Below are 27,477 nucleotides of genomic sequence, written 5' to 3'. Positions count from 1 at the left end.
AATTTATCTTTTCTTTTACAATTATGGATCCATTTTCTCCTTATTATTGGATCTTTCAAAAATGTAAAATAACTAACTTTCCTGTTTAATAACTTTGTTTTACAATAGGTTTTATTACAAGTTGCAACAGCACATGTTCTTGGCATCTAAAAAAAATAATAATAAAATTTAGGTATTTTTTTATTTTTCCAAATAAGTCTAATCAAGATATAATATTCTGAAGTGGTAAAAAGGAGTATTAACATTTCTTACATAAAAATTATTATACGAATAAATAACACTACAATAAATTTATACTGAATATATAAAACATTTTTATATTTCATTTTCAAGCATTTTACGTAAATATGCATATTTTAAAAAGTTATATTAATTAATAATAAACAATATTTCTTTTTTACACCTCGAATTATCTTAAAAGTGTCACCACCCTGTTACGGGGCCAGCTTATTATCTGTAGTCGTCGTTTCATCGTGCAGATACTATTTTTATACATGCAGAAAACTATTCTTAGTATTTTTAAGTATTTTAGTAATAAATATATTATATCCGTAACCATATTCTGCAATTTCTACAGAACGAAGAGTAAAGACAACAACAGATTATCAAACGGTTCTAGGAACACTTTTGTTACTTCCGTACAATTTTTATCGACATAATTATGTTTAATAATAGTAATAACGATAGATATATTTACCTTCGAAGATTATGAGTCTAAAAACGCTGAACAAAGTAACAAAAATAGTGAAATTCCAAAATTTTCTTCCCTCGCTTACTGTGGTGAAACAGTCGCTCGACCACGGATCGACTAGGGATGACGTATATCCGGAATCTGGCAGGAAGTGGCTAAATCGGCTGTATGAGCTAACCTTATATTCTAGGACCTTGGGTAGAAGCAACACACGCGTAAAGCGTCCAATTTTATATCCCGGACCGGTTGTGGGCTGTTAGCAGCCTGCCTGCTAGATATTCGGCCGCCCTCGCCCGATTATGTGAATCACGAGTAGACTAGATCAACGGCGGGCAACCCCCGGCCCGCGGGCCAGCTACGGCTCGCGAGATCTTTAATAGATTATTAAATTGGAAAAATAACTAATTAATAGTTATTTTTAATTATTTTAATTAATAGTTATTTTTCCAATTCTTTGTAATTTTCGAAAACGATAAGAGAAATAAATGTAGTAATTAACTTTTTATTTATTTATTTCATATTTGCAGACTAAAAAAATTACGAGTCACAAGAAGGCGTCAATTAACTACTACGGCCCGCGGAAAAACGTAAAATTTATTCTGGCTCATGTTATAAAAAAGGTTGCCCACCCTAGACTAGATTTTTTTTTTTTAACTCTTTCCGCCCTGTGGGCACTAAGAGGGCCTTTTTTAGAAGACCCATTATGGGTTCGGCCAGGCCCACAATAGGGCGACCGGGTGGTGAAGGGACGGGGCCCGACATATCCGAACGGACCACCCCCCGAAAAATACCTGGGGATTTTCGACCCGTTCGGATTTGATCCCGGGTCCCCAGAGCGGTAGGCTGCCACCTTGACCGCTCGACCATCCGGCCGTCCTAGACTAGATTTTATAACTTAACCCAACCGATAGGAATTTACTGGTATGTTTTTATGATAGTTCTGTATAGTTGACAGGAGTTTTAAAAAAATCCATTAAAATATTCGATATATTTATTTGCGTTTATTCTGCTCTCCCATCTTATATTACTTACGGATTTCAATGTTAAACCGATGATATTACGAATTAGTATGTCCCATCTGTAAGGGGATGCAGAAAAAACGTGTACAATTCTAGTAGTGTTAAAAAATTAACTGTTACTTTGGCAGCATCATTTACAACCAAATTTAATGAATGAGACGTACAATGGTACAAAAAAAGCTCTAGAATTTATTTTCCTTAAATTTACGATTTATGTATCCGTTGTCATAAAAATTTCTTTCCACTTCTTTCCCAAGACTACAGATATTCGAGTACAAAGTAACCGGTTTCGACTTATTTCTACTTAAGAAGTAGTTAATTAATTAAGCAATTAGGGAATTAGAAACATAAATAAAACCCTGATGAAAGAGCCGAAATTTTACTTAAACAGAAGCTTAACCGAACCAATCTCTTGCCGAGTACAGTGGGGTCTGATCTCTTCATAATATTAGATGTAATAAAGACAGAAATTTTTCCAGTTCAATGAGAGTGACCGAAAAGTTGTAAATTTTGGAAATTTCCGTGAACACTCGGTCCTAAAACGAATTAGTTAGAAAACGAACGACGGACAATCTGTTAAGTTTAACATATTTAGATTTTTACAGCTATGGTGAGAAACGTTTAAAATCTACAACAACCCTGTCGCGTCCTTTGAGATATACTAGTGACGCGACAAAGAGGCATTTGACATTGACCGGTATCGGCACCCTCGGGATTTGGCACGCACATCACCTACCTGGACCGTCTCTGATTCCATTCATTAGCCACTCGTAGGGAGCTATATCACTAACTTGTAAGTGGATTGTTTTAAGATTTAAAAAGTAAAGAATATTTTGTTATTTTTATGTACGTTTCTTCACAAAGTTATATTTAATTATAAGTTTCTTTAAAAGTATATTCGTACAATTGAAGAATTTTTTTTACTAGGCATGTATATTCATCACACATTTTGTTTTACCAAGTAAGTTTTTTTTATAATTTTAATTTTAGCCCTTATATCGTGGCTAGTGATTAAAAAATTTATTTTAAAAAAGTTTTGGCTCAAGACCATATAATGAAAAAGAAAACATTATTAAAAGAGAAAGACCAATGCCTAAATTAAATATAAATACGTCGACAAAAAAATTTCGACATTTTGACGATAAAATTTATGACGAATGACGATTCTTTCGTAAAATTGAAGCAATTTGGAAATCAAAGCGGAATAGAATTTAACATTGGTAGACAATATAAAATAAATATTGAAAATTATAACAAGATAATTACGATTAATAGATATATCTAAATTAATAGATATTAATGTTTTTTCTCAAAGCAAGAATTGGCATTTAGAGGGCATAGGGAATTTATTGAATCTAATAACGGAGGTAATTATATTGAACTTTCTTATTTATTAAGTACGTCAGATAATCTATTAAAAATACATTTAAAAAAGTATACGGTTTTTACTGACTTATCGAACAAACAAATACGAACGGGCCCTGACGCGCAATTAATTGATTGCTCCTGTAAGTCGGCTTCTTACAGAAACACAGCTTCCCTATCATCAAATGTCACGGCACGCCACTGGGATAGTGTAAAGTTCAATCGTGATGGAAGTAGAATATCGGTGAAAATGAAAGAATAACGTCGGGATTTAGAGCAAGTAGTAGAATATCCATGCGAGGCTACTCGTTTGTTGGGTGTAGGAGAATCTAAATTTATAGAGATTTACCCTTTGCACTTTGGTCTGCAAAATTGAGAATAAGAGGGCGAAATTAACAATAGTCACGGGTGCAGCAGTTTCTTTGATATCAAAAACTTTTCTACTCGAACTTACGCGAGTTAAAGCTGAAACCAGAGGTAGAATTAGTGTAACCGAACACACAATAGATACGATCAGGAAATTCAATTTAACATTTAGAATCAGGCAATCGAATTTTACACACGATTGTTATATAGTGGACCTCAAAATAACAACCAAAGACGGAATCCTAGGTAGAGACGCAATTGAGAAATACGACCTTACGATCTCGATAAAAATCGCGAAGCTTATTTTCCCTTCAGGTAACGAAGTTACGTTCTGGGGACTGGTGAACATTAGGGGAATTGATGCTATTAAATTTTGGTGATTAAAGGTCAAGGGGTGGGGAGATAGAGGAGGGTCATGTAAATGCTGCTCCTGTATAGGCAATTACTACGATTTAGGCCACAAGCTTCACAACGCATGCTTCTGTCTAGGTTCACACTGCTCAATAGCAGAGGCAGAAACTTTAGCTATTTATATGAGCTTAATTCACATTAGGCATAGGAAGGAAAAAAGACACTACTTACACTATTGCATTTATTCTGATAGTAGGGTAGCTTTACACAGAATTGCAAAGTCCACTTAAAACTCATACACCACATTCTCAGACAATTAGACAACAACATTAGAATAGATTTTCAATGGGTCTCGGGTCATGCGGGGGTTCTTGACAATGAGACTGCTGATTATCTTGCATCTTAAACAGTCTTCAGTCACTAGTACTTTCAGTTACATTCCTACTTCGTACATCAACGATCACGTCAAGAAGCAAATCTTCATTCTCTGGCAAGACAGCTGGGACCATGACACCACCACTGGTAGGCTCACCTACACTTTCATCCCCAAGGTTGACACTACTGTAATTCTTTGCCACTTTTACCCTAGTTACACCTCACTCAGCTACTTACAGGACAGCAACTTTAAGCAATACTTGCATAGATTTAACCTTGGGGACAATCCATAATGTGATTGTGGAGGACCAAACACCACTTCACTTAGTTTTTTGCTGCAATAGGTACTGTACATCACATTAGGTATAGTTTAATCAGAGCTGCTATTCTTGAAGGGTACAGCTGGCCTTGCAACCCTTACCAACTCATTCACACATGTACAGTTCAATGTTCCATCATCTACTCACATTCATATCCCTGAGCGGGGTTCTTGAGAGCATTCACTCCAAGGGCATGGATGGCAATTAGCTTTCCCTTCCTTTGTTTCAACTCTGTATTTTAATTCTTATTTTCAGTCTAGATTTGGTTATTCCTGGTTTTAAGTTAGAATAGGGACTCTTAGCTTGGTTTCCAGTTAGGTTAAATTAGATTAGGGTTTGTTAGTTTTAGTCGTCTGGTTAGGTTCGTCCTAGGTTATGGTAGGTTAGTTTAGTTAGTAAGTTAACGTTTAAAAAAATAAATAAAATAAAAAAATTTGGGGTTGCTCGTTTGTCTTTGTTGATCCGTTCGTTTGCTTTTCATGCTGTCTGTCTAGCTGTTAAGTAGTATTAAGATTCACAATCGCATTCAGATTTATTAATATTAAGTAGATATAAGTCTTCCTACTAACAGCCACTTGGCACTAACTTCTACACTTAGCTATTCATGGCTGCACTCAATTATCGGTGTTTGTTACACTAAAGTTTTCTTTTAGACCCTTCGGGGGACTACGGCCTTGCAGCCTAAAAACTGCACTCCAACATCAAACGTAGAAGGTACTGTAGCCATACGCTGTTCAGAGGGATCCTACCGTTTTCTACTGTCTATCTCCTCTCCCTCCTTCCCCTCACCTTCTTTTCTGCTTGCTAAACACCTTGTGTACGGCCAATGTCTTTCTTGTATGTACAAAGTATGTAAATTATGGTCATACTCCACCACAGTGCAGAGAGATTAGGATTGTATGTTTAACTGCTTTTGGAGTCTCCTTGGCTGTAAGTGATTACATTTGGTGATGAAAAGGTCAAGCACGTCAAACAAAACTTTTACCATCCAGTAAACAATTTCAATGTAAAATCTGATAAACATTTTTGATCTTACACAAGGTCTGCACAGATACTCCAATTGACACTCCATATGTAACAATAACCAAGGAGACTCCAAAAGTGGTCAAACACACAACCCTAACCCTACTGTGCACTGTGGAGTATGACCATAATTTACACACACTGTACAAAGAAATAGCTGATAATACAGGTACCAAGTTAGTCTATAAATGAGTTCCCATATAGTATAAGTTACTCTGCAATGGAAAAGACAAGGCCAATGAACATAGGGCTCCAGGGGTATACAGCATTCCATTGAGGGACAGCAGGTTCCAAAGAGATCTGGTGTACAGTACATTGGGTCAACTAAGCATTTTGTATTTTTGTCCAATTATTTAAAAACTTTTTGAAATTCATTATACATATTCCAATTTAGAATGTTGTTGACCTGATGTGGTCTTGTGTAAGATCAAAAATGTTTTGTCAAATTTTACATTAAAATTGTTTTCTGGATAGTAAAGGTTTTGTTTGACGTGCTTATTCATTAAGATGGTAATTTTAATAAGGTCCTTAAGGCCAGAGGAACCTCACAACTGGTGTCAATTAGGCCATCCTGGCCCCTACAGATTTATTAATTTTTCTGATTATCGTATGTATTTAGTTTTATATATATAGTGTTAAAATTAAAATGTGTAGATGTTAGAATGGTCAAGCGATAAAGATAGCAGTTCCACTCTGGGGACCTGGGATCAAATCTGGATGGATCAGAAAATCCCAGGAATTTTTTGGGGGAATGGTATATCTGGATATGTTTGGCCATGTCCCTCATCATCTAGCCAAACCCACAATGGGCTTGCTAAAAGGGCCTTCTTACTACCCACAGGGCAGTGATAAAAAAAATTAAACTTTGCAAAAGAACACTTTAATAAGGATGGAAAAATTAAAAGAAATCAGTGAGAATCATTTAGGATGTTTAATTCTAAATGATTTACAATGATTCATTTTTCAAATTATGTAATTACTGCAGAGAAATATTAAGTCAGATTTGCTGTGCTCAGTTGAATGGGCAAGAGTGATTGATCTCTTGCAGTATTTTGCAAAAGAATTTGTCATTGCATTTAACATCAATATTACTATATCAGTTTTATACTGATACAGTGAAACCTGCCTAAATAAAAAAAAAATTTCAGAATGGTGCAATTTTCTGTTTGAAAAAACCTGTTCAAACTGGAAAACTAGAAAAAATATTCAGTTCCATCCAATTTTAATTTATGTAGGTTTTACTGTGTAAAAAATATTCACATATCAGAAGAAACAATAAAATGTCTTTATATCTTGTCCTTCTTCAACAATCTCAGGACACAATTTCATTTAATTGATGTATTAATTGAAATATTTTTTAAAAGAAAATTGATGTTAAAAGTATTATGTATATCAACAAAAAAAAGAAACATGTTGTAAATTATATTTATTTGTATATATTTGAAAACCTACAATATATATTTAATACTTTTGAAAATTTACAAAAATGTTATCAATTCACATACTCAAAATTTTACTGTTTAAAAAAAATATATATATAGTTACTGTCATCATTATCCTGGTATAGATGAAACTAATGGCTATATTTGTTTAAAAATTTTATTTAATCAACAATATATTTAAATGTTAACCTTTTAACATTTTGTAACTGATGATGTTCATTCTAGTTAATTTTAAGATGTATAAAATTATCACTAATTGTTACACACTAAAATAATAAAAACAGACAAAAAGTTTTATGTATTTTAATATATATCAACATTATCACATTACGCAGATTATAGTTATAGAACAATTTTATAAACAGTGAAAACAATTTTTACTCTATTTTAAAAACTTTATTCCATTAAGCCTGTCAAGATGCAATAATGATATTTTCTGTTGGCTGTGTTTGTAATTGACTTTTATCATTTTTGGAATCACTTAAATTAACCTCTGTTATAGTTTTCGCATCACACTGGTCCTCATTTTGTTTTGATAGTTCCACTGGATGAACTTTGCTATCAGTTTTTTCAGTTGGGCTCACAGATTGACTTAAATCACCACTCGAAGGCAAAATCACATCTTGACTGCTTTCATCATGGAACACTGATGTACCTGGTGGAAGAGAGGATGATTTCTTTCTAACAAGTCCTAAAGCATTCAGCATGTTTGGTCTTTCATCTTTCTCATCTAAATTAAACATAATTGTTAATTCTAAAAGCATAATATGATTTATTAAATGATTTCAAGGATTTAGAATATATATTTGTAATAATATAATTAAATACACTAAATTTTTAAATAGCACTTTAGATAATGCAATATTACATCAATTTCAACTGAACAACTTCGTTAACAATCAAGTTTGATAATTTTCACATTTACTTAAACTTATTACAGATGGATTGGCAGAAAAATAAATAATAAATTATAAATAAATAAGTAAAATATTTATTTTTTTTATTCTTATTTTTTTTTATCTTCTTTTATTTTAATTTTATTCTTACTCTTATTTTACTTTATTTTTCTTTCAATTAATATTGTAATCATATTAGTCATTTATTTTACAAACTTGATGACATTTGTATTTTAAAACTGTTCCTATTAAGTTACACTGAAACATTTTAAAATCAAACTGTTTGACTTTTGTTATAAAATCATTACTTATAATGTTTTAATTCAAATATACAAATATTAAATGTCGGTACGACAATATTCACGCCAAAGACCGTATAAACGATGCAAAAAGTTCACTGAGTTCAGCGTTATATCCACGTTTGCTTGTCGCAAGTACTTTCGACGAACCTTACTGTCGTCGTTCTTCAGGCGAGATCGTAAATTTGCCGAAAACGCGGTCTTTGGCGTGAATATTGTCGTACCGACATTTAAGAGATGGAAACTGCGAAAAACCTCTTTTACAACTTGCTGAAACTAAAGAAGCAGTGGCACAAGCAATTTGCACAACTTCACTTCTTGCTAAAAGTTTTTCGGCAAATTTACGATCTCGCCTGAAGACGACGACAGTAAGGTTCGTCGAAAGTACTTGCGACAAGCAAACGTGGATATAATGCTGAACTCAGTGAACTTTTTGCATCGTTTATACAAATATTAATGTTTCAGAAGATATATTGGTGTAAGACTAAATGAATTTAATAAATAGCTGTGGAAACATATATATATATATGTTTCCACTTTTTTTTGCGAGTAAATATGGTATATATAGTATGTATATATGGTATATATACATACCATATATATATAGATACTGTATTTACTCATATATAGGACGAGATGTGACTTTAAAGATCAAAATAAAGAAAATTAGATTTATTAATACAATTCTAATTTTATTTCATTTAATCACAAAGTAAAATATCAAATGAATGTAAATGAACACATTGTCCCACAAAAATTACTGGCATTTTAAACTTTAAGGAAAAATCTTGTAAATTCGACATAATTTGTTCATGTAAAGCTGGACAATCGGAAACCTTTTTTGGCCAATTCTTAACAGTCGAATCCACTCTCTGTCGATTAGGACCACACTTATGAGTTCCACCAAATTCTGATTTCTGAATAATAATCTGTTTTCATATGGGAATAGATTAATTTATACTTATTACTTATTACTTATATTAGGCTCCTGTGTGATTTTGGAATTTCAATCTGGAATTCAATTCAAAAGCTTTGTTTTACCTATTGCTATTTATCTTTACTCCTGACAATATACAAGAACGATTAAAATGACCCAGATAAAATACTTTTGTTTTTAAATACAAGGGGGTGAGCATCCAGTAAAAAATGTGAATACACGGTTCACAAAAATTATTGGCAAAAATGCAAAGAATCTTTCATTCGCACATATAGGATGACCTAGGAATTTGAAGCTGTGATAAATGAATAAAAACCTTGTCTTATATGCGAGTAAATATAGTATATTTGTTTCCACTTTCATCTTTTTTAGCTAATTGATATATGGTACATAAATAATTTTGAAAAATTCAAACTATAGATAGAATTGGATATCAAAGCCTATTTTATATATTAATATAACAGCAATACTAGTTTTAACTATCAAATAATTCTTTTTTATCTACTGTAGGAAGCACAATAGCAACATGACTGAAATATAAAAAAACGAATCAATTTATATTTCTCATTATTTCTAAATTCATATTAAACATATTTTAATTCTAATATTCTTTTTATACTGTACATCATTAAACAGAGATAATATAGATTCTGCCATAGAATGTTCTGACATAATTACTTGAATTGTTTTATATCTTCAATAGTTTTTCCAATAGTAATTAAAATTACATCAATATTTTCAGAGTGATTATGATTGATTCAAAATCAATAATTTATTTTAAAGCTGTGTGTGTGTGTGTGTGTGTGTATTTTTAAATTTGGATGTCTTTAAAAATTATTATATATGAAAAATCTTTTGAACATGTGATAAAAAACAGAAAACATGAAAAATGGATTTGTTTCATTAAATTCAATTTAAAACTACAACTAAAACTTTCAATATTAAATAATTAATTTAACATATTAAATGTATATATAGCTATGCAAGGGAGAAATGCCATCTTCAATCTACTAACGCTTGAGTGGAGAGTATCAGAGGAGTATCTAAAATAAAACTATAAAAACATCATTTGACAAATTTAAGAATAAAAAAATTTTATAAATGATGACACTGAAGATAAGCATGATATTTCTTAAACTGACATTCATGGAAAGCATGTAATCAATTATACTGCCCTCTTGACAGGGATTTTGAAGAATGAAAAAGGTATAAAATTTTTGTGTTTCCTGTAAAAGATAGTTTCTGCTGAATCAAGAAAAAATACATCAATAGTCTTGTTGCTGGGGCTGTACGTTTTATCAACTAAGTGCAGGTGTCTGCTAAACCTAGTTTTCACTGTGTCATGAAAGCTTTATAAGGTTAGTGAAAAAGCAATTTAATTGTTTTTCAGAAAAATAAATGCTTTTAAAATTTAATGATTTTAATTTGGGAAACAAAAATATGTCTGCTGGGGTTTAGTCCACTGATTATGGAAGTTGGGGAACAAGTGGTGTCAAGTTCTTGTCCAAAACTTCTGTTATCAGCAGTGATGTGTGGACAGGTGTGCATTGTCATCATGCCATTCTCCCAAGTAGTCAGTCTTTTTTTCTTCACTGCTTCACAAAGAAATTTTATCACCTTCAAATAGTATTCAATTCTGAATGACAATTTCAGAATTGAACAAAACAGTGATCACGACCTTCACATTCAACTGCCCTTGTGTTTGTTTTTAAATTTTCGTTTGTCTGAAGACAACGATCATAGATTCGTTGCAAGTACTAGCAATATAAAAAAGCTGTTAATAATGCTGTACTCAGTGAGTTTTTCTTTCATGCTAACTAAACTTGTGTCTTTTAGATCACAGCAAAGATTTTCCCACCCACTCTGATCACTGACATTTTGTTTCCACATTGTACCCATAGAAACATGTCTTATTGCCAGTGATGATGCTTTTCAAGAAATCTTCATTGGATCTAGCTGTTCCAGAAGCTCTTCACTCATTTGCACTCACTGAAGGAAATTGCAAAATGCAATCAACACATGTTTATACAAAAAGAATGTATCACAACAACAAATTAAGCATAAAACTAACTGCTCTTGGCACATAGTACTCAAAACTTGCCACTAGAGAGCTGTGCAACCTGCATTCATGAAATTATAAATAAAATATTTATAAAATTATCATAAGAAAAGTTTGGATGGCAAGAATAGTTAAAAAACTATAAAATAATAATTTAATTATAACAGAATGCTTGCAGATCATCATAAAAATTTTCAACAAGTGTTTTAATAATTAAATGCAAATGAAAGACTGATAATTGTTTTTAAAAGCAATATAACAATTATTTTATTTTTGTAATGTATTGTAAAATAATTAAAAAAAATCTTTTATGTCTAAATAAAGAAATAAAGACTAAGAGCTCTTCATCACAAGCAAGGATAAGAATGTTCTCTATTATGTTGAAGTAACTTTAATATTAGTTTTCTATAAATATCAGTTTAAAATTAAAAAATTCTATAAAAACTTAGATTATATAATTATATGAATTCAATTTTTCATTTAATTAGTTTTGAATTATATGTTAAACCAATATACAGTATGAAAATACATAATAAAATTTTATAATATTTTACCCTTTGATATTTGGTCTTCCAATATAGTTTCATCAATTGGAAGTATTTTTTCTTCTTCAAGTAAAATATTTGGTGCAGATAACTTGGCAAAGGATTCGTTAATTGATTCCTCTTCATCATCATCATCAAGAACAACAAGTGGAGGAAAAAATGCAGATGGACAATCAAAATATTCACCTTCTGGTTCTGATTTAACAGCTGCAGCTAAGGCATCTTGTTTAGAGGAATAACATGATGTTTTTTTGCAATAAGAAAGATGTGATGCTAAAATTATGGAAAGAATAAAAATATATAAATATAAAATACTTTAACAGTAATTTGTTATATAATACTAAAAATTTTATTAACTTTAAATGCAAGAAATAATAATAGCAATAATAATGCTAATGATGTGGTAAAATAATAAAATAATGTCACACACAAAAAACTAAACTAAAATTCTGAAGGTTTGAACCTACATCAACTAGCTCCAGAGCATTGCCTCTTGCTTGGATATCACCACTCCTAGACCATAAAACTTTCAAATTCTTATAAGCTAAACACTAAATTTTCATAGGATACTTTTTTGACAACAATTTATAGAAAAATTATTGGCCTGCAATTTAAAAAAATTGTAGACCTGTAAATTCCCATGGTCCTCCATCTGATGTCTGTCCTTCCTTAATGTCAAGAAAGGAGTTAGATGAAAATTGAGACCAAATATGGAAAGCTTAGGGGCAGGAAGCCCAGATTATCTATATATGAACTTCTGGTTTGAACTGAAAGTCGCATTACTTCAATTCAAAATTTTTCCCTGAACAGAGTTAAATGACTAGACAACTCTATTGCTAACAGGAAAAGTATGATGTACAGGGCTACACCATAAAAGAATTCAGAACATTGTGACAAAAAGTTTCAACCCAGCATTATGACAATGTCACAATAAATAATCTCTCTTAGAATTAGTTTAGTTTATTTGGTTATGGTAATGTGACATGTGAGCAATCTGCCAAGTCAGATGCATCCCAGTAAGACTTTTACGGGAACCTGGATGCTATTTAGATGTTATTAATGTGAAGGAAACCCGGAAAATTGCATGTGGCCAGCCTGTTGGCAATGCCTGAACCCACAACTAACTAACTACCAGTTTGATGATTTTATCCACTTGATTATTGGAAGGCACTTATTAAGAAAGTACCATTCAGAAATGAAAAAAATCTCAGTGGTACGTGCTATATGCTATCTGTTGCAGTAATATCAGTGCTATATCATTGTCTCAGTAGTTAAGTAAATGTAATAGGATATAATTTTAAAATATATACATTTTTTGTAAGAATAATATTTAGTTTATTATTTTGTTAAATTTTTTGCCAAGAGATGGTGCTTTGAGTAAATAAGCAAATTGAATGTAGACAGAAATTAATTGATTTACAGAAATTCAATAGATATTTTGGAGTGAGATGTACGACAATATCTAAGTTAGAAGTATGTAAATGTAACTGCTGAGTTTTGTAGCAATTGGTCAAATGGCCTAGGGGTGTACATCCTCATTTATATATATAAATTAAATTATTATCTCACAGATCTAATTGCATGGAAATCTCAAAAATAATACAACACAGCTATTAGTTTGCAAATGACTTTTTTTATAGATTTATAAAATTTGATCCTTTTTGCCTATACAAATATATTAATTTACATAAGATTAATGATATATTTATGTTTGGTATAGTATTACCCACGATTATTGATAAATATGCATTTAAAATGGGTACCTGGATGTCATTACCTGTTACTAAATTAAAAAACAAAATTATGCAGAAACAATATTTTATTTAACATTGTATTTTGCATAATTTTTTTTTATTAATTAAATATAAATAATCATCACTTTTAAGATGACAGAAGTTGCTAAAAGTTTTGTAAAACTTTAATAATCAATCTTTCCAGATTTATATTTACATTATAACAGAAAGAAAGCCTCAAATCTTTTTTACAAAAACATAATATATCTAAGTTAAAATTTATTGTATTTAATTGTAATTTGTAAGTTTTATAATAATCTTTACATTTAATCATTAAAACTGTTGTCATTTTCAAAACAAATTTTTCTCAAATTCTTACTTTAAAAAATTCATGATAGAAATACATTATAAGATGAAAATTACATTATAGAATTACATTATAAAATGAGAAAAAATACAAAATTCTTTTCAAAAGAATTTTGTATTTCTTCTCATCTTATAATGTAATAACATATACAATCTGATACACTTGTAGTATCAAATGGTCTTCCAGATTTTTTTATTGCACTATGTTAAGACTAATTAATAATCAGATACAAAACAATTTGGCTAATTGCTTTGTATCTTATTATTAATTAGCCTTAACTTAGCCCAATAAAAAAAAATCTGGAAGATAATTTGGTCTTATAATTTATTTCATCTAAGGCAATATTTTATAAATCAATTGTAGAGTAAATGATTAATAAATAATTAAATTTATATTTCTCTCTTACTGTTTATTAAATTTTAAATAATTCTCACCAAGGATGTCTGCATTGGAATGAGAAAAACCACAGACACAGAACATTGGATGGTTGAACTGTATGCTTGATTTGGTTTGCAGTTTTTCTGAATTATTTTCATGATGAACCATATGATTTAGGAATGCTTTATTGCAATTAGTTGAATAATGACATATCTTACATACAGAAAACTTTCTAAAATATATTAAAAGTTATAAATTAAATTATTTTAAAATGTTTTACAAGTAAAATCTAATTCAAATAGATATTATTAAGAGCTAACAGCATAATTTTCAGGAATGTATCAGGCATATCTCTCATGTTATAATATATAGTTGTTTCAATCCAACAGTACTTATTTTTTTACTTTTTAAAAGTATATTATTCATAATAATAAATACAATCAATGCTGTTATTAACATCAAATTATAACAATTTTTCAAAATTTATTGGATTAGTAATTAACCATTAAACTATTTAATTATTAGATAATTTAGAAATATAAATAATTAAACTTAAAATAGTTAAATTACAGTAAAACCTGTCTAAAATAGAACCTGAATAAAATGGAAACCTGTTTAAATGAAAAAAAATTTTCAGAATGGAATGATTTTTTATGTTAAGTTTTACTATAAACTGGAAACCTATCCAATGTGATAACAGATGTTTTTGGGTATGAACAATGTAACTTAACCTGAATAAGGCTAGATTCAAACAGTAATAGTAAAAACACCTTTCAGTTGTTTGGGGTGTCAAAACCACCCCAAACAATGATTTCAGGAATGTTTGCCCAGCAAAACAAATATCCATTCACATTCTGGCTGACCAATGTTACCCAAAACACAGACAATCCATAAAAACATTATAAAACAAATACATATCTTTGTCAAAACTATACTTTATTTGAACTTCATGCTTTCCTTACCACGTGATATATAATTTTGTACTCTGCATTTTTGAAAATTTTACAATTTTATTGGTTAAAATTCTGTATTGTGTTGCAGGTGCAGATAACCTGAACATGTATAATCAACCTGGTAGAATCATGATATCAACAACAAAGACAAGAATCTTACTAGTGATCAGAATTGTCTCTGTTTCTAGAAGGCAAATCTCATCTCTCATTTTGACGTCATTTATCTCTGAAAGAAGAGAGAAAAGATAAGTGACTGGAATACAGCTCTTGATTTACACAGGTTTTACTGTAATATAAATGACATTTAAGTATTCTAATAAATTTTGGTGAATCATTAGTCTGATATTATGTATATTAGTCTTTTATATTGTAATTAGTCTCCAAGTGTAAGAAAATAATTAAAAAATTATAATTATTATTTATTAATAATTTCAATATATTCGCTAAATTTTTTGCTTATAATTCATATTATGTACTTTAAAGAAATTATAGATAATACATACTTGAAATGATCTTGTTCAATACTATTTTTACATTCAAAACAAGAATAACCAATTACTTCTTTGGCTATAGATAAAGATACATCTCTCTCTTCTAAGACTGAACATTTTTTACTAAATTTTGATTTGTTTATGTCTTTGTCATCAATAATAATGACTTCATAATTATCACTATTATTTGGTTTTATATGAGGATTAGTAACAATTATTGGTTTTGTGCTTAATGATTTTATAGGAACAACACCTGAAACAATATAATAATAAATAAATAAATAAATAACTTGTATAATAAAAGTAATTATTAAGCCTCATTCAATTCTTTTAATATTAAAAAAAAACTAAATTTACCAATTATAGAAATGTAATTCAACTTTTAGTTAAATTACATTTTTATAATAGGTATTTGGCATCACCTTTATAAAATAAAAAACTGCTTAAATGAAAACACATTAAGCAATTTTTATTTTTGACCTTTTTAAGAATTAACTCTTCCAAAATTTATTATAGACTTTAAATTCTTTTATATTTGATGTTTTGAAAATGGGATTAAAAAACTGGTATTTTAATGCATTGATAGTAAGGCAAGAATATGATAAAAATTAATTTAATAAAGATAATTAAGAGAAGTATAGAATTTCATAAATATAATAATTACATAAAAAATATATATATATAACAAAATTCAATAAATAATGAAACTAATTTTTTCATACTAATGAGTTTGAAATTTTATAATAGTTTATTTATGATGAATAGTATAGATTATTTGTATAATTTACAGTTTCTATCCAGTATCTATAATTTATAGCCAGTAATTATTCTAATTCAAGTATTTTTTTAAAAATCAACATTTCTATATGATAACAGTTAATCAAAGACTACATTATAGAATATTTAGAAGTGTAACAAAATATCACAAATAAGAATACAGGTGGAAAAAAAGACACCCTACAAAGCATTTTTGGATAGAGAGTGCATTATATGATAGTATGATGTACATTTATTCCTATTACTTTGTTCAGTTTGAGTCTGTACTAGATTTTTACAGTTTTAAGTCCAAAGTTTGTATATTTTATCAGCTTTAAATAGAAATTGTTGGTTATCAATTTTCAAAGCATAATTAGTAAAGCTGACTTGCTAATTGTATTTATCTTTACAAATTAGTAAAGATAAAATACAACTAGTAGGTTTAGTCTACATGTAACCAGTTTATTTGTCGTATCTACAATACTGACATTACTAATTTAAACAAGAGAACTTTTAAGCTGATTTGAGACTTTGCAGTGCACAAATTTGAAAATAGTTCAAACCACGAAAAAATTGTATGCCAGTTCGGAATGTAATTAAATAATTTTTCACACATCTGGCAACACTGTTTGCAAAATATGCATACACATGTTATGCTCATTTATTTATTAATTTTGATTATACATTAAAAATCTGGCAATGTCTCAGAGATAATATATGCCACCCCCACTACAACAATACCAATAACAAAAAAGATAAAAACACATGAAACAATAAATATCATTCAGAATAAATTATTTTTTACAGATAGCTTTAATTTGGAGAAATCAGGAAATAGTTTATCTTCAATTTTAGCAGCAGTTTTTTGATGATGATAGAAAAATGATCCATGAAAAATACATAGTTGCCAGATGTCGGCATATTACCATCTGTCTAAAGCAGGGATCACCAAACTTTTTTCACAGTTGGCCAGATAACTGAGAGAATGATGAGTGGGGGCTGCATAACCATTTGGTTCAATATAGTATACTGAATATACAAAAAATTAAGAAAACCAACATATTAATTTACCAATACATAATTGCTGCAACAAGCTCATAATCGCTTTTCTTAGAAACTTCATTACTTCTATAAATGTAATATGCTTTCAAAAAGTATATTACTTCTTAATTATCTTAAACTAATCTTATTTGTCAGTTATAAATATCATAAATACAATAGTTTAATCTGATATAATAAGTAACAGACTGATCACAATAACTAATAAGATTTTACACAGGAAATATAGAAGCAATTTGGGAAAATGGAGTTTAATTACATTAAGCAGCTGATCACAATAAGTGGCAACCACTGCATATTAATGATTGTTTAACAATAATGAATTATTATCATCACATATTAAAGATTTACTAATAAATTTTACTTTATTTTCATAGAAATCTTCAAATTTATATTTAAAATACATTAAAGAAATAAAATATTTTAATTTTGAATTTCAATACTGAACATCAAGTTGAATATCTGAATTTAAAACTATTTAGTTGAAATTCAAAAGTATTTCTATATTATCTATCTTAAGGGGAGAGTGTGCTGGTTGTCGGTGGTGTTGGTGAACTTTTGAGTAGAGCCTGGTGTTATGTATTGGTAAGTTGGAAGGCTGTAAATAGTTGGAATATGATTAATTCACGGAAGTGGATATTTGTGAGTAGACTATCCTTAGATTAATTATATTGTTATTATTAATTTCCAGGATAGAATCATATCCTGGTCCCTTATCTTACTCTCCTCAACAAATGAGTCAAGCTACCATGCAAAGAAGGGGGCGTGGTAAACCACATAAAGACAATTCCCAAGAAAAGGAAAACGGAAAACAACTGAAAGATCTACATAGCGACCAATGATGATGATTTTATGTAATTTTCTCCATCTGGTTATAAATTGTAATTAATAATAATTTCTATAATCTGTGTAAAGGATTGTTATAGCCAAGCACTATGATATGTGAAGTTATATATTTGTCTTTTTGTGAATATCTTTTTGTAACCCCCTTTGTAACAGGTTTACACCTAGTACAATAAACCTTACTTATTTACTATCTTAAATGCTTATTTCAGTTAGTAACCATTTAAATTTACCACATATTTCTATATTAGTATAAAAATTCTCACAATATTTTTACAAAAATATTTCAAAAATAACTCTATCAATGATAATTAAATTTTACTTTAAAATAATCTTAAAATTTTTTTTGTATAAATTCATATAAATGTTGATTAATTAATTACCTTTGACTGACGCCATACTCTGATGATCCCGTGTTTTATGGTTCCTCAAATCTTGAATATTTAAAAAAGTTAAACAGCAAGATGAACACTTTTTTGATGATGATTTACACTGATGCTTATGAAGATGATCATAAAATTTTAGTACAAAACCAAGTCCTCTTGAAGAAAATTTAATTACGAATACTTTAAGACAATAATGGCACATAATTTCATTTGATCCATTATGATACTAAAAATAAATAAATTAAATAATGATGAGAGTATTAACTAACATTCTTATGAAATGATATGCAGAATTTTTCAAGAGAAATTTAATTATACATTTTTTCATTAAAAATTTTTCTTTTGAAATCTGTAACTTTAAAAAGGTAATACTATACTTCAAAATGTGGTTCTGAGATGCATAGCTGCTCTTGGAATATTTCTTGAAACTAAGGTACATAAAGTTAATTGGCCTTTTTAAGATCTCTGGTAAACAAAAGTTGCCATCCTACTTTTGCTTTGGAGAAAAGCTAGTTTGCCTTTTACAACATTAATTGTGTGATTCCATTTGCATTCTAACTTCAAAAATTCAAACTATGAAGTGGTTATGTCTGTTAAACCAAGTCAAAACTTGAAAATTTTATAAGATAGATGTGTAGTTTGCACCCCTCTGTCCATACACTTGAGGCTGTATACTTCTCAGAAAGTTCATTAGAAGATAAAATAAATATGAGAAATAGACAGGTTATTGTTGACAAGCTTTGTTTAATTTGTCAAATGAATTATTTTCATTATAACAGTAAGTTTTATCTGCAGTAATCTGGTGTCCAATGAGTTAATCACTGTCATCTTTTTTGGTTGAAATAATTACAAGACAGTTAGAAGAATGGGTATTCCATAAACTGTTAGCAATCCCATATCCAGTTTTTTGATATAGGTATGAGGATGATTTTTTTAACAGAGTGGCAGCATGGCATAAATGACTTTGGTATTTTCTTTGATCATGTTAATAATATTTTTCCATATAATCAGTTCTTGCTAGAGGCACAAAATACCATTATAATTGCCTTCCTTGATTTGTTAATATTGTTTCATGATAACAACTTTGATTTCAGCATCACTGGATTTAATGCAATTAGATAAGAAAACATACCTTTTGATTTCTATCAGTAGTTTAATACCATAAAAATGCTTTTTGACCTATTAATAGCTTTTCCTCAGTTAGGACTAACAAATCAAATATAAAAATAGCATTTTGAGATTAAAGAATAGGTCAAAAACGTTTTTATGATATTAAACTATTGCTGGAAATCAAAAGGTGTGTTCCCTTATCTGATTTCAGCATCTATCACAAGAACAGTTTGTTTCCATTATTTCCAACTAGAAAGTCACATCAGTTTAACAAATTTGTTAATCCTGGTTTTATTTCACACATATGGAGAACATACAAATATTCTTCCTCTGCAACTCTATTAAAATTAGAATTAGAAACAATTCAGAATATTATGCATGATAGTGAGTTCTCAGCCTCAAATTTACTTTACAGAATTAAGTACAAACTGTTTCCACCTAACACTTTTAACATCAGAAGAAAAGAAGGCATGCTTTTTGCAGGTAGCTTAAATAAATTGTAGTTATAAATTGCTAAAGCTGTGCAAGAACCTTGCTTCTTGGATATCTGTTACATCCTTACTCACACTATGCAGACTGTTGCAAAAATTAGATATAGATGAATAGATAGAAAAAAATCAGGCTTATATAGCATGCTGTTAGTAAAGCAAGGAAGAAGTACTCTAGCATATGTTGGAGCAACTGAAAAAAATTTGAACAAGTGTATTGCAAAAAGATGCACAGTATCAAAGAAGGATGACAGTTTTAGTCATCTTGGCTTCCGATGAGAATTACAAACCAAAATGGAATAAAACCAAACTTTTATTTTCATCAGTAAGTCAGCAAATTTATTCTTAGCAGAGACATTGTATATAAAAACATCCCATAGCATGCCATATTTCCACACTGAAGATTTTTAACATATGGAATCATGTTATTACTTCTACAGAGATATAATATGTCATATTTAGTCATGAACATTTGAACTAATCAAATTGACCTTTTGAATCTGTTTCCTTTCTAGAACATCTCCAACAGAAACTCAATCTGCTTATGAGCAAAAGTGCTTTTGGTTAAGTATTTCAGTTTTTTTAAGTTAAATCTTTGGTATTGTGGATTATTTGAACTTTTTTTCTGTTGATTTTCTGCAAATATGAGAAAGTTAATTTAATATTTAGGTTGTTATTTTTCTTTTCTTATAATATCACAAATAATTTTTTTGTTTTAATATCTGAATGAACTTCATGTTTTATTTTTTCTTACACAGTTGTTTTTGATTCTATTATTTCAAATATATGAAATTGTTAAAAATATGATATAAACAATTATCAAATAACTATAAATGAGTGATTAATATTATGATTTTAATCATAAAAATATTGATGACAAGTATCAGCTAAATGTAATAAATAAATTACAATTCCCAACTTTAAAAACTTGTCGTCATACAATTTTTTCCAAATTATAGTATTATTCCTTACCTTCTATTGAGTATAAAAAGAAATAAGTTTCTTAAAAATTGTGTTGTAATAGCAATACTAGCTTGACAGTCCAATTAAGAAAATAATACTATTCATATTATTTCAATAATTTATGTCTCATACAGCATTTTATACAGAAGTAATAACAGAAATTAATGTAAAATTCAGTTACAAAAAATATGACAAAGATAAACCATTACAAAACTAAAACATCAAAATTTTGCAAGAAGAATAAGATAATAAATTAAAGAAAAATTTTTGTAATTTGTAACAAAATGTAACAATAATTTTAAAAAATGAATGAGAAGTTCTTTATAAGTTTAAAAAAAGATTTTTTTTTACTTATAATACCATTAGTTAAGAGAAATGGAATTAAGTAAAAATACAGTATGGAAACAGCATAATTGACCATTTTTTAAAAGTTTAAAAAACTAATTTTGAAATAATTTAGGAAATGTATTTTTAATTATCTGATATTGCTTTTAATAACTTCATTATCAATTATAAGCAAATGTCAAATTATAAGCAAATTATAATTTGAAATTGCTTATAATTAAAATAAGCAAATTTCTTTATTGCTTATAATTTCAGACCAAATATTAAAATCTATTATGTCATATGAGATATGAAAATAGAGAAAATTAAAAACAAGCTTTGTACATTTTGTAAAATATTTGTATGAATTAAAGTTGGTTTAAGATGGTTTAACAAGCTTGATAATCTCACATACATACTACACGCATGAATATTTAATTTATATTTTAAATATTACAATTATTTGATGTTTTTATTCTAACTATTGTAGATGGTTTTATTTTTTTATTTTATCAGAGAAAAAACAAATATATTGTATTTTGTTGTTAGAAGCATTTACTTAGAATAATAAGCATATCCTTCAAAATATATGCATCTAGTCAGACATAGACTCAACTGCAAGAAGTGTGGTTTGTTGTTGTTGCTTTTATCTACATTTATTTTCTGTTAATGTTTAACCATGGCTGAAGTAGTTAATCTAAAGAATGTTAAAAATATTATAAACTTTATTCACAAGTCAGCGATTTCAAGGTGTTATTTAGATTTGAAAAAGAAAGTGTTGAATGGTCGGCACATAATTTTTTAGGAGTGATGACTGAATCATGCAGTGGTATGCTAACTTCTTTACAAAAATTGAAAATATATTTAAGATATTTAGCTGCAATAAGTAAACTAGCTACTGGAAAATAAACTTTTAAAAAACAAAAACCTTAAATTTCCAGCAATAAAAAACATTTAATAATAACGTGTTCGACTGTTTTAAACAGCCATCATCAGTTAAAACGAACTTAAAAAACAAAAGAATGCAGAAAAAAGAACCCAAGCAATACAAATATTTAAAATTCAAAATAATTCCAAAGCAAAAATGCCGTCGTATATTAGAAACTAACAAACAGCGCATGCGCTAAATATCGTAGTAAGAATGAAAAATAAAATAAAAATACAATAACAAAAATACTGCCGCAAAAATATTTCTATTACAAGAAAGAACGTTATGCATTTCGGTAAAACGACTTCCATGCCGTGGATAAACCGTCTGCGTCTCTATGGTTAATGCAACCCGTGTTAACGTGGGACTTTGTAGATTTCAAGCTTTTCTAGATGTTTCAGCATTTGTTTGTTGGTCGTGGCCCTAATAATAGACGCTTTGTCCCAATGAACGTCGACCTCCTGATGCTTAGCGAAAGCTGCTAGCACAGTAGTATCCAAGCTCTTATTGATGGAGTATCTATGCTCCTTTAAGCCTCTTCCTTGATCTTTCAATCACATGCAAGGAGGGTCAAATATGGACGGACATTTATAGAAAACCCAGCTATCAGCCCATTATTATACCAAAAAATTCTTTCGATCCGATGAATTTTAAATATGCAGCTTTTCATGCCTGGATCAAGCATGCTCACACACATTGCACCAGTGTTATTGACACCTATAAGGAATTAAGTTACATTCGCATGGCAGCATTACAACACGGATATCGGAGTAAGGAGATTGATAGGCTTATCGACAAATATTGGAAGACAAAAAATCGGCAGCTTCCTCCTATAAATCAAGGAAGAAAAGTGATTCTCAATTATTTTCCTTTCTTGCACACGATGATTAAGAAAGTAGCCAGAAATAACAACATAAGCTTGTTGTATCGACGTAATCCTACAATATATCGATTGTTGAGAAACGACAAGAAAAAAGAGAACCAGAGTTTTAAGACGGGGTATATTCTATACCTTTAAAGGATTGTCGATTTAATACAGATCTGGTATTCGTTGGTGCAACTATGAGACATTTAAAGCAGAGGCTTAAGGAGCATAGATACTCCATCAATAAGAGCTTGGATACTACTGTGCTAGCAGCTTTCGCTAAGCATCAGGAGGTCGACGTTCATTGGGACAAAGCGTCTATTATTAGGGCCACGACCAACAAACAAATGCTGAAACATCTAGAAAAGCTTGAAATCTACAAAGCCCACGTTAACACGGGTTGCATTAACCATAGAGACGCAGACGGTTTATCCACGGCATGGAAGTCGTTTTACCGAAATGCATAACGTTCTTTCTTGTAATAGAAATATTTTTGCGGCAGTATTTTCGTTATTGTATTTTTATTTTATTTTTCATTCTTACTACGATATTTAGCGCATGCGCTGTTTGTTAGTTTCTAATATACGACGGCATTTTTGCTTTGGAATTATTTTGAATTTTAAATATTTGTATTGCTTGGGTTCTTTTTTCTGCATTCTTTTGTTTTTTAAGTTCGTTTTAACTGATGATGGCTGTTTAAAACAGTCGAACACGTTATTATTAAATGTTTTTTATTGCTGGAAATTTAAGGTTTTTGTTTTTTAAAAGATATTTAGCTGATCCTGGATTCCAAAAAGGCATAGAAGAAGAACTTGGTGTTTTCATATTGTTAGTTTTCTTCATTAATTTTGTTCCATCAATTTGTTTTCTAAGTATTGATTCACATTTAATTAATGCTTTTTTGATGCTTCATCTTTTATCTTTTTTTATTTTGGGTGTTTGGGATTTAGAAGAATCTCTTGGATACGAGGTCAACTCAACTAAAATAAACTTCAACTTCACCTTCCACTGCAAACTTCAAGTTCCATATCATTGTTTTCCATCATTTCTGGTTTAATAAATTGCAAAATTTGGATACTACACTTATTAACAAAGGCAAACACACGTATAATTAATATGAATTGAATACACTTAATAAAATAGAACATAGGAACAAGATTAAATGTGTCATAACCTGCACATCGAGAACCTTTTAATCATTTACCAAAAGCATTTGCTCGGAAGTATAAGGTAATTATTATTCATACCAAACAGAGGAAATACTTTTGCTTCTATCTTTTGTTTATTAGCATTTCCTTCATTTTTATTCATACTGGCCATTATTTTACAAAACTGAAAAATTAATAACATAATTACCTGCTGAAAGTGTTCAATTACATCACTATGAAAAGATGAACGATAATGACAGACTGAACAAGAATATGGCATTTCTGTTTGACAATGAATCATTTTCATATGATAAACAAGAGAAGTTACATCAGGAAAAGCTTGATTACAAATACGACAAGCCAATGAATTTGTTTGAAGATGGACCTAAAGTAAAAATTTACCATTTAAATAACAAAAATAAATATATCTGTAAGATTTTACATATTCAATTATATAAAATATAGAAATTAGAAAGTTAAATTTAAAATTAACCAATCAGTTTAATTAACTAATAAATGACAAGTTATCATGGCTATTTTAATTAGGTTTTAATAAATTTGTTAATACAAAATTTTCCAAAGTCTAATTGCTCTAAATATTAAATAATAATAATAATAATTTTAAGTGAAAATTAGTGTTTTAATTTTGCTAATTAAATAATTTGACATTGCAAAAAAACACACTGCCATTTGTTATTAACTTTAATTAAAGGTAGAGAAAGTTGGCAAAAATTGGAATGAACCAATATTACAACACAAATTTGAGGACACTAATGATTTTTAATCATTATACGGAAATTATTCAAACTATTCTGTATCTAAAATTTTAATTGTTATTAGAAACAGACATTTAATTTCTCAGAAAGTTTTATAATTAGACAATTTAATTAACTCATTAATTCAGAAATCTAGAAAAAAATTTTAATGTAGATCCTCTCCAGACTATTTTAACTTACTTCATACAGTAAATAAAAGTTGTAAATTTATAGTATACGAGTGTATTGTTAAATATATCATTTTGAAGATCTCATTCATCTTAAAAAGAAAAAAGATAAATTCATTTCTTGCATACTTTAAATGTGGTTAAGAACTTAAGATATAATTACATTGTTGTGCATTGCTGCACTGAATAGAACAGATCATTTTTCTGACAATTGAAAAAGTCTATTCAATTCAACCAAAACAGATTTATTTCAACAATCAGCCGATAGAATTTCACATATGTTATATAACATTATAGAATAGTAAATAATAAAATTCTACGTAGGATAAACATGCAGGTTGACAAATTTATTTAGATATATAAATTTTTTATTTATTTGGATATATAAAATTAGTAACAATGGTGAATAATTGGAAAATGTAACAATAATATACTTTTATTATACAGGATGTCTCAAAAATGTACTGAAAAACTTTTAGGGGAGTTAGATAAAATCTAAAGGAATGAGAATTGCATAGGAACCCATAACCGGAAACATCAAGGGAAAGTGGTAGTAAAGGTAGAAGATCTGAAAAGGCACAAGACAGTGATTAATGGGAAACATTTATTAGACATAATTAGTACAAATAATGTACCAGTTCATAATGTTACAACAGATACTCGAAGTTTCCACCATCAGATGCGATGCATGCTTGACACAGACGGAGCATTGATTGCCAGACATGTTCAAACACACTAGGAGTTTCTTTGATTGTAGCAGCAAGTGCGGATGAAACTTGCCATGAGATCCATTTCAGATACCACAGGCATGTCATACACAATAGCCTTGAGGGCCCCCCACAGAAAGAAATCAAGGCTTGATAAATCAGGTGAGTGAGGGGGGCCAGGAAACCGGTCCACCACAGCCAATCCATTGATGCAGGAAAGACCTGTTCAAATGTGCACGAACATCCATTCCATAATGAGGAGTTGCCCATCATGTTGGAACCACATGTCTCACATATGCTGGAACATCTTCAAGTAAGGCTGGTAGAACCTGTTCCAGAAAGATCAGATAATTCGCAGCAGCCATGTGGATGATAAAAGGCCCAACTAAGCAGTCACCCACCAAACCTGCCCACACATTAACTCTGAAGTGATGTTGTGCTGCGTGAGTCCACATACTGTGCAGGTTCTCGTGAGCCCACAAATACACATTGTGCTGATTGAATACACCATCCTGATTGGAGAAGACCTCATCTGTGAACAAAAAATATGCTGGGAAATTCACATCTTGGGCACTTTGTTGCAGATACCAGTGCACAAAACGCACATGTGCAGGATGATCATCAGGAAGCAGTAACTGAACCCTTTAGAGATGAAAGGGGTATAAGGACTCAATGTGCAAAATACACTATACACTGCAATGAGACCAAGTCAGAGGCAATGGCACGTATTCTGATACTAGAATTGGTCTCCACGGTATTCAACACATGTTCTTCCATAACAGGAGAATGCAAACGTGGCCTACCCTCACTAGTCCTGCTTCCTCTTAATGACCTAGTACCACACAAATTTTGATGCACACGTGCAAACGAACTGTGGTGTGGTAATGTCTGTCTGGAAAGCATTCTCGATAAATTCGTGCTGCAGCTCATCCATTGCCTTCAGCTATTCCATAAACTAAGGGCATGTCTGCCAGCTCCCCACTCATATACTGTTGCATGCTCATCATATGCTGACTACTGAACGAATGAGGAAATCCTAAATTTTCCCTCTAGCGCACGAATGAACAGTGCCGCCTATTTACTTACAGTGACGTTTCCAGTTATGGGTTCCTATGCAATTCTCATCCCTTTAGATGTTATCTAACTCCCCTAAAAGTTTGTCAGTACATTTTTGAGACACTCTGTATATATTTTCAGGATTTATATACTGTATTTACTCGCATACAAGACAATCTCACATATAGGACGAGGCGTGGCTTTAAAGATCAAAAAATAAAGAAAATTATATTTATTAATACAATTTAATTTTATTTCATTTAATCACAAGTAAAATATCAAATGAACATA

The 27,477-nt window shown here is 29.8% G+C and overlaps 1 protein-coding gene across 5 annotated transcripts in view; it reads right to left on the bottom strand.

Moving 5' to 3' along the window:
- Positions 1 to 7,239: 7,239 nt before the first annotated feature.
- Positions 7,240 to 27,477, bottom strand: part of LOC136979054 (uncharacterized) — a 129,119-nt gene continuing 108,881 nt past the window's right edge. For all 5 annotated transcript variants that reach the window (XM_067274952.1, XM_067274951.1, XM_067274950.1 and 2 more), the window contains 6 exons: positions 24,689 to 24,865; positions 18,652 to 18,880; positions 15,623 to 15,863; positions 14,223 to 14,398; positions 11,698 to 11,961; positions 7,240 to 7,682 (listed from right to left, as the gene is read on the bottom strand). In XM_067274952.1, the coding sequence (XP_067131053.1) occupies positions 7,366 to 7,682; positions 11,698 to 11,961; positions 14,223 to 14,398; positions 15,623 to 15,863; positions 18,652 to 18,880; positions 24,689 to 24,865 (1,404 nt within the window). In that variant the 3' untranslated portion in view covers positions 7,240 to 7,365. The remainder of the gene's footprint in view (positions 7,683 to 11,697; positions 11,962 to 14,222; positions 14,399 to 15,622; positions 15,864 to 18,651; positions 18,881 to 24,688; positions 24,866 to 27,477) is intronic.

Source organism: Centruroides vittatus, unplaced genomic scaffold (assembly GCF_030686945.1).
Source record: "Centruroides vittatus isolate TY-2023 unplaced genomic scaffold, ASM3068694v2 contig_575, whole genome shotgun sequence".
NCBI lineage: Eukaryota > Metazoa > Arthropoda > Arachnida > Scorpiones > Buthidae > Centruroides > Centruroides vittatus.
This window is presented reverse-complemented; position numbering and strand designations above follow the sequence as displayed.